The 16,292-nt window shown below is 37.2% G+C and overlaps 1 protein-coding gene across 4 annotated transcripts in view; it reads left to right on the top strand.

The window, feature by feature from the left end:
* Positions 1 to 16,292, top strand: part of CDIN1 (CDAN1 interacting nuclease 1) — a 234,575-nt gene that overhangs the window by 109,260 nt on the left and 109,023 nt on the right. For all 4 annotated transcript variants that reach the window (XM_066277188.1, XM_066277184.1, XM_066277186.1 and 1 more), the window contains one exon: positions 3,424 to 3,491. In XM_066277188.1, the coding sequence (XP_066133285.1) occupies positions 3,424 to 3,491 (68 nt within the window). The remainder of the gene's footprint in view (positions 1 to 3,423; positions 3,492 to 16,292) is intronic.

The raw sequence follows: 16,292 nt of genomic DNA, 5'->3' as shown, positions 1-16,292 counted from the left end.
AGCCTTTGCTAGTCCAGTGTGTGTGCACACACACTTGTGTTTGTATTCCACCTTGTTTCATAAAGGCTTACGGTCAGTAAAATTTTTGTTAAAAAAATACTCATTTTTTAAATAAAGGTTAACCTTTAAAAATAATCTTTCAACAGAGTCCTCTTATAAGAATATTTATTATCTATCTATATATCTAGCCCTTATATGTTTATCCTCCATGTCTGTTCCCTCCCTCCGATCTAGCTTAATAAAAGTGCAGTATTGTCATAAGCTTACCTTTTTATTAGACCAAAATAAAAATATAGTATTTTCAGTGTAAAATTAATGCTAGTGTTAGAATGTGTAGGAATGCCAACCTCAAGTTGCTACAGCAATAAAGTTTACCACATTCATATAACAACTAACACTATCTCAGAGTATCTGGAGCGGAATTACATGTTAATTTCAAGCACATAAAATAGTTAAAAATCAATTGAAAGTTAAGGTTTTAAAAGCATAATGTCTTTTGAAGGATTGCATATTGATTTTAAATATAACTATCTAATTACATATGCATGGACTAAAGTATGAAGTCAACTGCTTTGTAAATGCCAGGAGGCTATTTTTCAGTAATAGTTGAGATGCTTACGGGAAACCAGATTGCTGTATCGCTGGCAAAGAAAATGGCTTGTGAGGTTATTTACAAGTTTTGCCCATGGTCACTGCCATATATCAATAATAGGTATTATTATAGACAAAGTCTAAGTGTTTCTGCTTATGGAGCATTATAAATTCTGTTTGGAGTATTTTCCTTACATTTTTGCCATCATTCACTTTCCTTTTTTTGCAGTGTAGAATTTAATGTAGTACATGATTTCAATTGATAAAGGTAATGATGTATGTCTATAAATTGCATTCACAGACTAGATTATAATTTTTCAGTTCCATTATTGTGCCTATTGCCGGTAAAATTAGTTTTTACAAGCTTTATTTTCTAGACCTTCTGTTTTATATATGTTTATATCAAGCAAAACAGAAACAAGAAGTTTATTTTTTCCAAAATTTAAAATTGGTGATTGCTTTTACCATGCGAAAAAAAATAGGCTGGGAAGTCTATAGATAACTGATTTTATGTTTACCTTGAGGTAGTAGCCATTTTGTATAATATAAATACACCTGCATAGATGTCTCCTGATCAACAGGAATTATTTTATTTTTATTTAGTGTGAAAATGTTTTCCATGTGAGAGAAAATGCTCTTTGTATGTTGTTTTGATAGTTTGGTACTGTTGACATCACTTACTCTCAGTAAATTACCTCATTGTGTAGGAAAGAAAGCATACATTTAGTAAATTGAGTAAGTCCAAAACTTTTTTGCTTCGTTATGATAATGTTATACGTAGACATTTGTGTAAGTAGAATAAAATAAATCTACTATTTACTAATAAGACACCAAAAAGCACAGTGGCAAAGATGATATAAATTGCCATGGTACTTTCTTTTTCTTTCTGTGTCTGCTATTTTTTTCCTACAGGCAGGCTCACCCGTACCTTTCCTGCCACAGGTCATATTCACTGACACACAATGTGTGAGAAACCAGCCACCTCCACTTTCCCAAGTGTGACTTCAGGACACAGCTATTAGACACCTAAGCAGAGAAGCAAGGAGAGATAATGGCACAGGAAGCTGAAAATGCTGTGGGTTTCATTTCTGTACCATCAGTAACCTCAGTTTCATGATTCAACATTTTAGATGTAAATAATTTACAACAATAAAAGTGAGAGCACACTTATGTGGAACAGAAGTAAATAATTTAGTTCTAAAATGTGGTATTCCCCTGGTAATGAGAAATCATTGAGAGGTATTCATCAGATATCTTCAATGGATTCTCCAAATGTGTGAAATTTTGTGATTTAAAAAATGTCTTTCATTTATTTTTCTTTCAGTAAGAAATTAAATGTAGCTATGTGCACTGAAGTGGGGGGGGCAGCTGAAAGAAAAATGCAATGATGATGACTTAGGACTTAATTAAATGGGTGACGGAAGTGGCCACATCTCTGGAATTCTAAATGATACTTGTGTGTGTCTATAAAGGGTAGGACAATTTGCTAAGAATTTTATTTTTCTACAAATAATATATAAGCTTTCTTTGATTTAAACTTAACTTTTACAGGACATGATCAACAGTGAAGTCTCTGGTAAGCCAAGGAGTCATATGACCAGGTTAACATTATCAGTGCAATAGGGAATTTGATAATTATGAACAAATTCTTTTGACAGAATTAAAGTACCAGAATAGGATAACAGTCCCTTTCAGACTGTACACAATCCCATTTTTTTGGGAAAGTACACCAGAATTCCAAGCCCCATTCCTGATTTCATTATTTACCAGCCACGGGACCTTCTTTCTCCCTGAACCTTGCTTTCCTTAAGCTGTAAAAATGGGACTCCTACTTACAGTATATGATGGTTGTGAAGATTAAATAAGATCATAGTACCCCACAGTGTTTATAGCATAAAGGCTTAGCAAATGGTATTTAAGAAATATAGTGACTATCAATTATTTTTTTACATAATTCTAATACTTTTTAAGAAGGTCTATGTAAGAATAAATACAGGATTTGAACAGATCTTATCCTGATTCTCTGCTTTGCCACACATTCATCATACGACCTGTGCAGATTTCTTTCTAAGCCTCAGTTTCCACATCTATAAAATAAGGGTGATGTTAACTGTAAGATAAAATAACATATATAAAGCACTTAACAGAATACCTCCCTCATAATAAGCATGCAAAAACTTATGTGTGCCTGTGTGTATCTGTTTATATGTATACTATGTGTACACTTGCACACACATGAAAAAAGACTTGGAACAGCCTCCATACATATATCCTGACTGACAATCCCTTTACTAAGATGTCTTTCACATTATATGTAATTCTCAAGAAGTCTATTGTTTGGCTTCTCAAGTCAGAGAAGATCACCAACAGTAGATTGGAAGTGAAACTAAATGCTGGCTTTGTGACAAGTGTGAATTCACAGACTTATGGAACTCTGTAAGACTGGAAGCTCTTAGGGAAAAGTCTGGTTAGTATTCTTTGTTGCACTTAGTAAGTGCTTAAGAAATATATACTGAATTGAATTGAGAGATTTTTGACATAGCATAAAGGGTGTTTAAAGTGATTCTCCCTCTTTTCAAAAGAAGATAAATTATAGGCACATCTATTTACAAATCTGTATTTGCCAAAATGCATATTAACATTATTAAAAAACTTCATTGTCATTTAAGAGGAGGAGAGATATATAGAAATCTCAGAGATACAGGAAATAGTTGCTATTATTATATCTTATTTTCCTTTTCATCTAAAAGTGTAGACTTGGGATTAGTGTTTTTCTCATAGCATCTTTTCATAATTCTATGTGTGTTACCCTCCTTAACTAAAACTTCCCAGTGCCATTGGCTATGAGCATGAAGTCCTGCTGAGGGACTTGCTTCTAGAGAAAAACCTGTCCTTCCTCGGTAAGTATCACTTACATCTAGTCCTGCTTGTAATATCTCCATCAGTGCTTAAATATATATATTTTAAAATCTTTCCCTTGCAGTTATTATGTACTAAAGGAAGAGTGAATGATGATTGATGATGTACATGTTATCTTTTATTGATTTAGAACTGAGCAGGAACTCAGTTACCTAATCTCCTATATATAAAGCACATGCACAGGCTTGCAATTAATATTTTATAGAATAAGTGGCTAGAAAAATGCTTTAATATCTGTTATAGTATTACTTCTAGTGTCATGAGATATTAACCATAATCTAGGCTTTGTGAGAGAAAGAAGCAAAAGAAATATTGTCTATAAAACATTTTATATATTAAAGAATGGTTAGAAAAATTCATGTTAGGTATCTTTGTCTTGTGTGTGGAACTGGGTAGGACTCTTGAAAACTAAATATTAAGCTTTTGTCAAACATTAATTGTTATCATAGATTTAGTATGATTTTTGAAAATCTCACATATATGCATGTTTGTGTGCCAATGTGAAATCTTTTTTTAAGTGAGAGGAGAGGAGACAGACTGACTCTTCTATGCACCCCAACTAGCATCCACCCAGCAAGCATCCTATAGGGGGATGCTCTGCCCAGCTGGACCCATTGTTCAGCAACCAAGCTCTTTTAGGCAGCTGAGCCATTCTCAGTGACTGGGGCCAACTCGCTCAAACCAATGAAGCCATGGCTGTGGGAAACGAAGAAAAGGGGGAGAGGGAGAAGGATGGAGAAATAGATGGTCACTTCTTTTGTGTGCCCTGACCTGTAATAAAACCTCGCACATCCACACACTGGGCGGATGTTCTACCATTGAGCCAACTAGCTAGGGCCACCAATGTGGAATCTTATTACAGACTTTCTTCTTTCAATGTCTCTGAAGCATTATCAATTAAGCCTCAAAGGACATATACATATAACTGATCACAGAAACCATAAAGCACTCTATGATGAATTAATTCCTCTTTTTCATTTTCAATATGGTAATTTGTAAAATTCTATACTAATTGTATTATTGTAGATACATATCTGTTTTATGTAGATATTTCATAGTCTACCTAGTGTGGTTTTTAGGTTAAAAAATTAAAGAATATTGGATTACATAATTTTTGTTTGAAAATGGACAGAGAATTGGCTAAGCTACGTCAAATGATTGTACATCAAGTCAGAAAGGGATATTGAAGACTATCCAGCAAGAAATCTGTTTTAAGTCTTAGTATTCAATATTTTTATTGATGAACTGAAGAATGGAGTTGAATATGTTATAAGATTGTTCATAACTTGCAGGTGGGAGATATAAATATTCTCTAGCTAGGGTTAAAGAAAGTTGATAAATTAGGAAGAGGGCCTCAAATTACTGAATTAAATTTCAGTATGTAAAAAGCAGCACTTTTTTTCACATAGGAAGACAATTGAAATATTCAGTCTATGGAAAGAGGGTAAATTAGATAGAAATTGCATTTTAAAATTTAATCAAAAATAGAATGTATTATGGATCAAAACCAGTTGTAATAGGTGACTCACAATGTAACATGGGATATGTTTTTAGAACTATGGAATCTCGTAGCATTATGATATAGCTGATCACATTGATCATTCAGATAGCGGCCGGTCTAGCATGGCCAGATCTATTTTATTGTTTTAAACCACCAAGTAAGCAGTCATATTTTCGGGACGGCGTGGTGTTACTCTTGCAGCCCCGTCTGCTTATGTGTAGTCAGGCCCTCGGCACCATTTCTTCTCATAGCCTAGGTTTTCTCTGTTCCCTTCCTGAGGATGGAAGGCCAAGGGTTTAAACATGGTCTAAACTTAGTCCCAGGTTTTCAACTCCCTTGATTCTTAACACTGAGTGTGTTAGACTGACCATGACTGACAAAGGCAATGCAGAAACATAGCCAGGGTGTCATTACCACTCACACGTTCAGAGAGGGGACTTAAAATTGATGGTCTCATCATTCCTCTGTGCTCTAGGATCTAGAGGTAATTATTTTATTGAAGCATACCCAAAGATGATACTTAACTGATCTTTAAAATTAAATGAGTTATAGGATATTTAGCTGACTCCATCAAACCTCAGTTCTGTTTTGAAGCATTTCTTTGTCCGCATACAAAGACATTGTTAATTGAGTCTCTGCATTTTAAGCATTTAAATGTAGTCCTGAATTAATAATGTTTACTTTATGTTTAATTAATGTTTACTTATGGTTAAAACATCAAAATTCAAAGCCTTGAATGAAACTTTTTTTTTTGAATGAAATATTTTTATGGGTTTTTTTTTTACTTTGTAAATACCCCTTCACAATGATTAATTAGATCTATAGTACTATGTCAGATAAATTTTGATAGATCATTGTTTTAAATTCAACTATGGGAAAATATTGGTATATAAATGGACTATTAGTCTGACCTTATGTTTTCTTTGTTTACATGTGTACACCTTGAATTTTGTTGCAGAGACATTAAAAACATGTTTGTTTCTTTTATAAGTAAAAAGAAAATCTTTCTTCCTTTTTTCCTCTTACCCTCCCTTCCACTCTGGGTTTCTAATCTGTACCTCTTTCAAAAGGCAAGGATTCATACTGTTTATATACTACCCTTCTTAGCAATTACATTTTTGAAATTTTTATCCCATTTAAAAATTTTCACCTGTTGGACTCTGTATGTCATTTTATATAATTTATAATTTTTTATCTGACCTCTTTTATCAATAGAAGAGAAAAATTAAAAAAAATTACTTTGATCTTATCTCTAACAATTTCTTACATTTCGTTTATTTATAACCATGTACTGAGCAGTTTTTATGATACTAGATTCAACTAGGCACTACTGAAAAGAAATAAAGCAGAGTACTTAACCTTTGGCATTTTGGGTATACTCATATGGATTTATCCTATCTTGTAAATTTATACATTTTGTACATCTACAAATCAGTATATTGTATTAAGAGAAGTCAAAGTTGCATAAACGACTTTAGTTTCTCCAACTAAAAATATATATTGTTTCATATAGTCATTCATTTATTCTAAAAAAAATGATACAGAGTCAGGTGCTATTTTAGGCATTAGATATAAGCCACATGAAATCTTTGCGTTTGTGCAGTTATGATATAGTAGGGAGACAAACTACAAACAAATGAATACAAACAACTTCTAGAAATTTCTTAAAAGCTCTTGTAATTCTTCTAGTTATTATTTATTCGTTCTTTGCAACTAACTTTTGTTCAGTGTGTTGTCACACGCCAGGAATTACACTAGCTAGCATGAAGATGATGACAAGCACACCATGCCCTCTGGATGCTCACAGCCTTGCCATGTTTGTCCCAATAAGAAAGCAATTCCATCTCTAGTACATCGTAGGAGGTGCTCACTGGATTGTCTTCATAATGAAAATAAATACATTTAAGGCTCTTGTTATGTTTTTATTAAACTTTTGAAAGGAAGGTATAGCTTATACTAAAGTTTAGTAACTGCCCTTGATACATGTAGGAAGTGCTGCTGGCTCATAAGCTGCTTTTCCTGAAGTGCTGCCAGAATTTTCCTTATTCACCTCTCTCCCTCACCAGTCCTTCCTGCCACCATGTACTTTTAGGATGGCTTAATGGAGCTTATTAGCTTTACCGTCTTCCACTAAGCTAACCACTGTTCTCTAGTTCTTGAGTGGAAAGGTACCATTAGGGATGAAAAAAATTGAATCAAATTTGGAGCCTTTTCAGGAAAATTTTAGGTAAGTTTAAGTACATACCCTTTCTTTCCAAGAATAATTAATTTAGGATTGAAATTTATTCATTAGCATTTAAAATCTCAGATGTGAAGAACCTGCTGCCCACTCCTAGGCTCAGATGCAGAGAGAACCTTCTTTTTATTTTTAAATCAAGTGAGAGGCAGGGAGGTGGAGAGGTGGACTCCCACATGCCTCCCAACTGGAATCCACACAGCAACTCCCGTCTAGGGCTGATGTTCTGCCCATCTGGGCTACTGCTCTGCTGCTCACCAACTGAGCTATTTTAGCACCTGAGGCAAAGCCACGGAGCCATCCTCAGTGCTTAGGGCCAACTTGCTCATTTAAGCCATGGCTGCAGGAGTGCAAGAGGTGGGGGGGGGGGGGCAGAAGCAGATGGTCACTTCTCCTGTGTGCCCTGACCGGGAATTGAACCCGGGACTTCCACATGCCAAGTCAGCGGTCTACTGCTCAGCCAGCTGGTCAGGGCTAGAGAACCCTTCTTAAACTGTAGATTGAACAATGAGCCTTGTGATTATCCTTATACCCTCTGCTAAGTGTTTGTTCCATTTTTAGTATTAGTGAATTAGAAAATGTATTTTATCTAGTGGTGAAGATGTTTCCATTTGTATCTCTGAAATGATTAAGGAGACCATGTTTTGTTATATCCTCTCCCTTTCACTCTGCCCCCCCCCTTGGGGATATTAGGGGAAAGCTTTAGACAAAAGAGGAAAGGTAACTCTTGACAGTGAGAAGATGCCAAATCTGTTTGCTCCAGTAGGGAAGATATGAAACAACTTATACCAGAGACTGCAGATAAACCATTCCTCCTCTATGGGTTGGCATATCTCCAGGTCAGAAGGACTTTCATTAGTGACTGCCACAGCCACTGTCTGTTAAGTTTGGCTTAATAAGGATGGCTCCGGAAACATTTTCTTCTTTGCAGTGAATGTTGCCCTGTTAGTAAAAGCTAACAATTCTTTTGAGTGACACCTGAGAGGCATTTGTTTTATCCTTGTCTTACCCTCCCGTGTTCTGTTTTGCCTTATGACAAACCAGCAGATTTTACATGGAGGCTTTTCTAGCATTCGTGTATTACTCTGTGGAATTCCAGGAGGGTATACGCTGTAAAGCCAAAAAGGCTTAGTGAAGGATGTCCTGTACCGGAAGAGATTAGCATCTTTGTTACTAAGAGTTCATCTGCTCCTGCTGCTTTATTCACCTCCTGAAGCAACAGTGCTCTGCTGGGGAAGTGATTATAATGTGACGAACAGAGGCTTATGACTTCAGGTGAAGAGCAGGCAGCAGAAACAGATGAGGTTGAGAATACTAAGTTGTGTTTACATGCAGATGTTAGCAGTAGAAAGTAAGAGACTAGGAATAAAATATAATATATAGGTTAAAGAGAACTGTGATGGTTGGGTATTTCACAAGGCATCAACTATTTACATTCCGATCTATCTGAAGGTTAAAAATCAGATTCAGTTTTCAGAGTAACAGGAACGTGATACTGGGGTTGGGATGTGGGAAATTTAGGTCCTGTTCTTCCCTTACTGAAGACATTGCCATGTGAGGGACCATCTTTTACTTACTCCATTTATTAAATATGCATATGGGTGCTTCTTCCTGGAACTAAGAAAGGAGATCTGTAGATATGCTGGATTGCAACCTGCTTTCTAGAATTTTAAGGACAGTTACTCTGTCCGCTTATTACTTATTTATTTATGTATTTATTTATTTATTTTTAGGTGAGAGGAGGGGAGATAGTGAGACAGACTCCTGCATGCACCCCAACCAGGATCCACCTGGCAAACCCATCTGGGGCCGATGCTTAAATCAACCAAACTATTTTTAGCACCTGAGGCTGATGCACTCCATCACTTCATTGGAGCTATCCTCAGCACTCAGAGCCATGCTCAAACCAATCAGGCCACTCGCTACAGGAGGGGAAAAGGGAGAGAGAAGAGTAGAAAAGAGGGCGCAGAAGCAGATGATCACTTCTTGTGTGCCCTAACTGGGAATCGAACCTAGGACGTTCACACACTGGGCTGACGCTCTACAACTGAGCCACCAGCCAGGGCTGCTGTCCACTTATTATGGGAGCCTTCCTGCTCTAGGTCTATACAGCCCTTCTCTCACTGCTGCTCTGGCTAGAAAACTCATGTCTGCTGATCTTCTGCTTTCCTGGCTACTTATGATATATTGGGACCATTTTGGTTGTGACAGAAATCTAATCACACCAGGCTAGCCACATAAAAAAGGAAAACTTACTGACTCGGCGATATACCTAGGAAATGCAAAATGAAGAATTTTGCCTCTGGTGCATCTGGAATCCAGAAGACAAAACAATGTCATGAATTCCTCCTCTTTACTCCTCTTCCTGTTCTGCATTTTTCAGTGTTGACTACCATTCACAGACAATGAAGGTGATCCCTGGAAGTTGCAATTTTTCTTCTTCTTAGAATTGGTAATCCCAGAGAAAAGATGGTGCTTCTCTGTTTTCCCATTACAAATCTTCAAAAGGGCTCTGATCAGCTAGTCTGGGTTGTGTCACCTTTGTGGCCAGTGCTTGAGGGTCATATATTGGCCATCCAAAAAATCACATTGTATGAATGGAATGGCAGTACCAGAAAAGATGTGGTACAGGAGAGAAAAATCAAACTTCTCACTCACCCCACAGAAAACTAGCTACAGGTTTAAGCTTTTCTCCTTATAACCAAATCAATTGCTGTTGTTAGATTAGCTCCTTCGTTTCTCTCTCTCTCTCTCTCTCTCTCTCTCTCTCTCTCTCTTTCTTTCTCTTTCTCTCAGTGTGTGTGTGTCTGTAGGATATTCTTTGTATGTCTTGGAACTACAAATGCTCCTCCCTTCATTGAGACTGGTTTCTAGGACAGATGGAGCTGCCCTGCAAAAGGGTCTGCAGTCAGTGACTACAGCTAAAAGAACTGGGACGACAAAGGCTAACATTCAGCCCTTCCTCAGAATTTTGGAGTTGCACAGGGTTCTAGTGACCAAACAGCTCCCTTGTTTTGGTTAGAGGAAATTGGCCCCAGGCTTTGCATGACAGCTAGTGCCCTTCCAACAACTTGCCCTGTATTCTTTTTATCTTTCTGGTTTATCCCTTCTTGTATGGCATTAAACCAGAGGAACTGAGAGTGATGTGGTATAAACTATGGACAAGTTTTACTTTTGTTGTTGATATTCCTGTGCTCTCTCTTTACAGCCACCAGTCACCAGGGACCAGCCCACCCAGCCTTACTTTGCTGTGTCCAAGCTTTATGACCTTCCATTTGTTTCCTATCTTTAGGGCACTTCAGTTTTCACTAGTATTGTCCCCTAAAGACATAAGCAAAGGATAAGGTCAGTGCAGTCAGTTGTGTACCTTATTAGTGGCTTTGATAAGAGCCTTTGGCGGCAGAGGTTGAAACTAATGGCTATAATGAAATTTGGGGTTCTCTAACGATTTCATTTATCTATGTCATTGTTCTCCTGATTAAAAGCATATCTAGTCTGTGTACCTTTGCATATGGTTTGCATATCATAGTCACAATTTTTACTGAAACTCTGCAAACTTTTTAAATTCAGTAGAAAAGGCTATGAAACTTGCCATAAGAGAATATAAACATATGAGAGTCAAAGGTTATAGTACCAAGTAATGAATGAGACAGTGTTTTTTCTTGAGGGGGAACGCACAGAAAGAAAACTAGAATAGAAAAGATATACTATAGTATTGATGTATATCCTTTTTGTCCTTCCCCAATTGAGCAAAAATATTATAGGTGTTAAAAAGATTCTTTTTAATCATACGATGTATTTTAACCTAGCATGTAGACAAATTCATAGATAAAATGCCATGCCAGAATGTTACATTTTGTTTTCAAATGTTGTGAACTGAAATTTTACGTAATTTCTCTGGCATTAACTATTTCTTAAATTTAAAATCTTATAATAAAACTAACAAAAGAAAACTTCAGACTTTTTCTTGATAATCGTCTTGCCCTTCTACAAGTCTAGTTTCAGATGTGTTTTGTTCTCTGACTCATGATCAGCCTTTTATTTTTAAAAATAGGAATTGTGTAATTAGCACTTAATTGCTTTGGATATTTTGAGTACTTAGAAGAGAGGGTAATTAAAAGGCCAGGGAAATTAAGCTTTCACAGTGTTCTTTAAGTACATGTAATTTCTTTTTTAAATGTCCTCTAAAGGCAGGGCTGATAACCAAAAACTAAGGGAAGACCTAGGTTGTCTTGAAAATGTATGCGTGTGTGTGTGTGTGTGTGTGTGTGTGTGTGTGTGTGTGACAGAGACAGAGAGAGGGACAGATAGGGACAGACAGACAGGAAGGGAGAGAGATGAGAAGCATCAATTCTTCATTGCAGCACCTTAGTTGTTCATTGATTGCTTTCTCATATGTGCCTTGATGGGGGGGAGGGGAGTTTCAGCAGAATGAGTGACCCCTTGTCAAGCCAGCTACCTTGGGCTCAAGCTGGTCAGCCTCAGGTGCTAAAAATAGCTCAGTTGATTCCAGCACTAGTCCCAGATGAGCTTGTTAAGTGGATCCTAGTCAGGGCGCATGTAGGAGTCTGTCTCACTATCTTCCCTCCTCTCACTTAGAGAGAGAGAGAGAGAGAGAGAGAGAAAGATTATGTCATTTTTTTTCTCTTCAAGCAGGTATCATCTAAATAATAATATCAAATGGTCATAACCTCCTCCGTGTTTCAAGATCTGGGAGAAAAATAAGAATCTTTTCCTCACTTTGTAAATATTACACATGATATAATTTCAATATTTGCCATAATTGCGAATGGTCAATATTTGGTCTATTGAGACAAACCAGAATTTGGTGGTTTTTGGACCTTTGCCCATATCTTTAACTGTTTTAGAGGTATAGGTCTTGATGAGTCACTTAACTTCTCTAAGTCACCTTTACCATGTGTAGATTGGAGTATTGGACTAGTAATCTATAAATCTTTACAAGCTCATAAATACTGTGTTTCATGAGGTTCAAATTAACTAAAATCCCTACATTTTGTGGCTCTGGAGGCTAACAAGGCTGCTTTTAAGTGGGAATATTCTTATATTAATTTTGGTAATGAGTGCTTGAACTGTGACATTGACAAGCTCCATAGTTATGAAATATATTGGATGTTTTTAATATACATCTTAAACCAGAAAAAGCTTAACTTCTATTTGCTGTATTCACTGAGTAAGACAGACATACAGATTTGGAGATGATTTCATAATGATCTCCCACCATTTTTATAAGTTATACTAAAAGTGCTAAACATATTACCATTACTCTCCCTCTTTTCTTCTAACTAATATTGTTCTTATCTTTTTTTTTTATCTTGATTATTTTTTCTTGAAGAAAACAGCATATTACTCAAACATCCAGTTTTCTACTTGAAAAGTTCAAAGAATCCTAAGTAACCACCGGGCTGAAATATGTGCAAAGAACTCTAAGAACTTAGATGGAATGGATGAGTGTAAAGGAGAATATAAATTGCAAAATTGGCTGTAAAAAGATAAAAATCTAAATAGATCAGTAACCATAAAAGCAATCAGAGAAGTAACCAAGAGCTGCCCATCACAGTAGCACCAGCCCCAAATTGCTATATGTGTGGAATTCTGCCCAAGTCTAAGGAATGGATAAATCCAATGTTATTTAAAGAAATACAACTGATCAAAGATAAAAATAAGGAAACTTCCAATGAGTATGAAGGAAAGGGATGAAGTTTCTTTTTTTTTTTCTTCTTCTTCTTTTTTGAAGCTGGAAACCGGGAGAGACAGTCAGACAGACTCCCGCATGCGCCCGACCAGGATCCACCCGGCATGCCCACCAGGGGCGATGCTCTGCCCACCAGGGGGCATCGCTCTCCCCCTCCGGGGTGTCGCCCCACTGCGACCAGAGCCACTCCTGGGGCAGAGGCCAAGGAGCCATCCCCAGTGCCCGGGCCATCCCTGCTCCAATGGAGCCTCGGCTGTGGGAGGGGAAGAGAGAGACAGAGGAAGGGGGGGGTGGAGAAGCAAATGGGTGCCTCTCCTATGTGCCCTGGCCAGGAATCGAACCCAGGTCCCCCACATGCCAGGCCGACGCTCTACCACCGAGCCAACCGGCCAGGGCCTGAAGTTTCTTTATGATCAAGATGAACCCCAACAGACAGCTGGGACCAAGGAGGAAATCCATCAGCGAGTTGTCAAATAAAACCTTGAACTCTGGGCCAGGTTTGCTGTCTCTGCCTTGTTGATTCATGAGAAGTTAAATTAGAAAATTATTAAGTCAATCTAGATAGGCTTTATAGAAGACATTTCTTTAAAATGTACTTATATTTTATTCTGTTTTCGATTTTGAGCATTAAATATCTGCAAAACATGTTGGTGATGAGATTGGGGCATTGGATAAGGTTTATAAAAAAATGGAAAGGAATTATTTCTATGCTCAAAGTAGAGACTTTAAACCCAGTGTGTGGGATACAGCTCCAGTGTAGCAAGACAGGGGCATGGACAGAGAATGAGGCTGAGGGAAAAGTGTGGGCTGATGACTGAGTCGTAACCTCTAGATCTTAGTGTTGGAATCTGAACCACCGGGTGGTGGATCCAATTTTAAATCCATACTCAATGGTCTGGATGATGATCCTAATGGTAAGGAATCTTTCAAGGTCTGGAGATCAGGAAATCAGACCAAGTGGTTGAGGCTGACCTTAAAAATCTCCTTGTGGGATCAGGGATAGAAACTTCCCTGGGGCCTAGACCAGGTGAGCAAGGCCGCTTGCTCATAAATGCTGCCTCTTGTATTAGAATCCCATTTCCTCTGAACTTTGCCAGGTTATGCCCTCCTTAGACATTCTAGGATAAACAATGTGAAGGTTGAAATAGGTTGGACAAAGCAGTGGGATTATAGCAATAAAGAAGGTAGCCAATATATAATATGGTAATCAGATATATGGAATAACCTCTTATATGTGTAAAGTCTAATATCACTAGTGGTAACACAGACTTTTAGAACCTCTCCTTTAGGTAAAATTAGTATTGGGTCAACTTTGTACTAAGAGGGAAGAAAGTGGGGTCATGATGGGGGAAAGTTATACTCAGTTCCCCACAGAAAGATGGAAAGATTCCCTAGCCTCACCTGATACTTTATGTTCAGGTTTGAGGGTTGGGTTTTTTACTTTCACATTAAGTAAGTCATGAAATTTACACTGTAGGTATTGTGTTAGTAACTTTGCTGCAGTGAACAGGAGTACAGTGTCTGCGTTTTTAAAGGGATATTAGTGTATATCTTTGGATTACTTGGTGACCTTTAAAATTTTGTTTTGAGCTGCTATCAGAAACATAATCACTTTTCTTTCTGAAATATATTTTAACACCTTCAAAGGTTGATCAAGCTAGGATAGTTATAATAAAATATTAATCTCTCTTTTTTAATGTCAACCCAGCTTTTAAAACTGTTTATCAGCTACCTGAAACATAAGCTCAAGACACCTGAGTTGATAATAATAAATGCCTTTTCCGTTAAACATTCTCGTGGTAAGAATGCATTTAAAGGATAGAAATTTGTCTAGTCTTGTTTGTTATTTTCTTATCTCAATGATTAGCTTAAAGTTTTTTACAGTTCAAAGATGGGGTATTGTTCTGAATTCTGGCATCAGTCTTTCATAATTTGGATAGTTGAAGGGTATCAACTTTTAGTAAAATTTAACCTAAATCTCCAGTTTAAATATATCTTGTCATTAAAAGGTTATTTACCTTTAAAATGCTGACCTTTCAAGATGTACACAAGTGTGTTCTCAAACAGTTTCTGAACATTGGCCATGAAACCATTGTCTTGGGCTGACAAATGGATTGGAAATAAGCTACCCAACACTGGGAATGGGCCATTAATTTTAATCAAAGGTGATGCAGGAAGGCGAATGGGATGCATGACAATGTCAACAGCCCAGTAGGTGTTAAGAGACCACACAGCCTTCCTTGTTACTTGGTTGGGCCATTAGTTGAGGTTGGGTGAAGACAGAAAGCCATGTCTGGAATTGAATGACCAGGTCACTCCAAAATCTAATGGAGAACACCTCATTTCAGAAATCACATTGTAATGTCATTAGAAGTCAAGGACAGCATTTAGAAAATACCAGAGGAATTTTTTTTTTAACAAGAACCTAGCCAGTGTTTTCCAACTTTGTAAAGCTCTCTGTATTCCCATCTCTTTTCTTTCTAAATGGATCATTGATATTTACATGGGATCAAGAAATCAAACAAATGTAGAAAAAAAAACCCCTCAAAGTCTGTGTGCTTTTCAGAATTACATATTGTTAGTTGTAAAACTGTGGTAAACGCCAGAACAATAGCATACCAAAAGATTTAAGCAGGATAAATAATTCTCTGTGGTGATCTCATTGTCTTTGTCCCTGTTGTGTTCTTGTGCGTAGAAATAATTTCACTAACGGAAACTAAACTTTCTTAATTGGTTTAATGAAGTGTTTGTTTATTAACTGTAAAGGCCTCTGTGTATGCACCATACTGTAAATTGACAATATTGGCAGATATTCATGATATAGGAAGCTTTTTCTTTTAATCAGTATGTGTATTTCATTATTTTGAATATTTTCAGTTATAAAAAAGGTAGCGTATGACAGTTTGCATTAGTAAAATTTATAATAAAAGCATAAAAATACAGAAGGTCCTGACCAGGTGGTGGTGCAGTGGACAGAGCATCAGACTGGGTCACGGACAACTCGGGTTTGAAACCGCAAGGTTGCCAGCTTGAGCTTGGGGTTGCTGGCTTGAGTGTGGCATCATAGACATGACCCCATGGTCACTGGCTTGAGCCCAAGGTTGCTGGCTTGAGCAGGGTGTCACTCGGTCTACTGTAGCCCTCCCCCCATCAAGGCACATATGAGAAAGCAATCAATGAACAACTGAGGTGTTGCAACAAAGAATTGATGCTTCTCATCTCTCTCCCTTTCTGTCTGTCTGTCCCTCTCTCTGACTCTCTCTGTCTCTGTTCAAAAAAAAAAAATGCAGAAGGGATAAAGAGATATTCTTATACCTATGTTTCAAATTTGT

This window comes from Saccopteryx bilineata, chromosome 4, assembly GCF_036850765.1.
Source record: "Saccopteryx bilineata isolate mSacBil1 chromosome 4, mSacBil1_pri_phased_curated, whole genome shotgun sequence".
NCBI classification, from domain to species: Eukaryota; Metazoa; Chordata; class Mammalia; order Chiroptera; family Emballonuridae; genus Saccopteryx; species Saccopteryx bilineata.
This window is presented reverse-complemented; position numbering and strand designations above follow the sequence as displayed.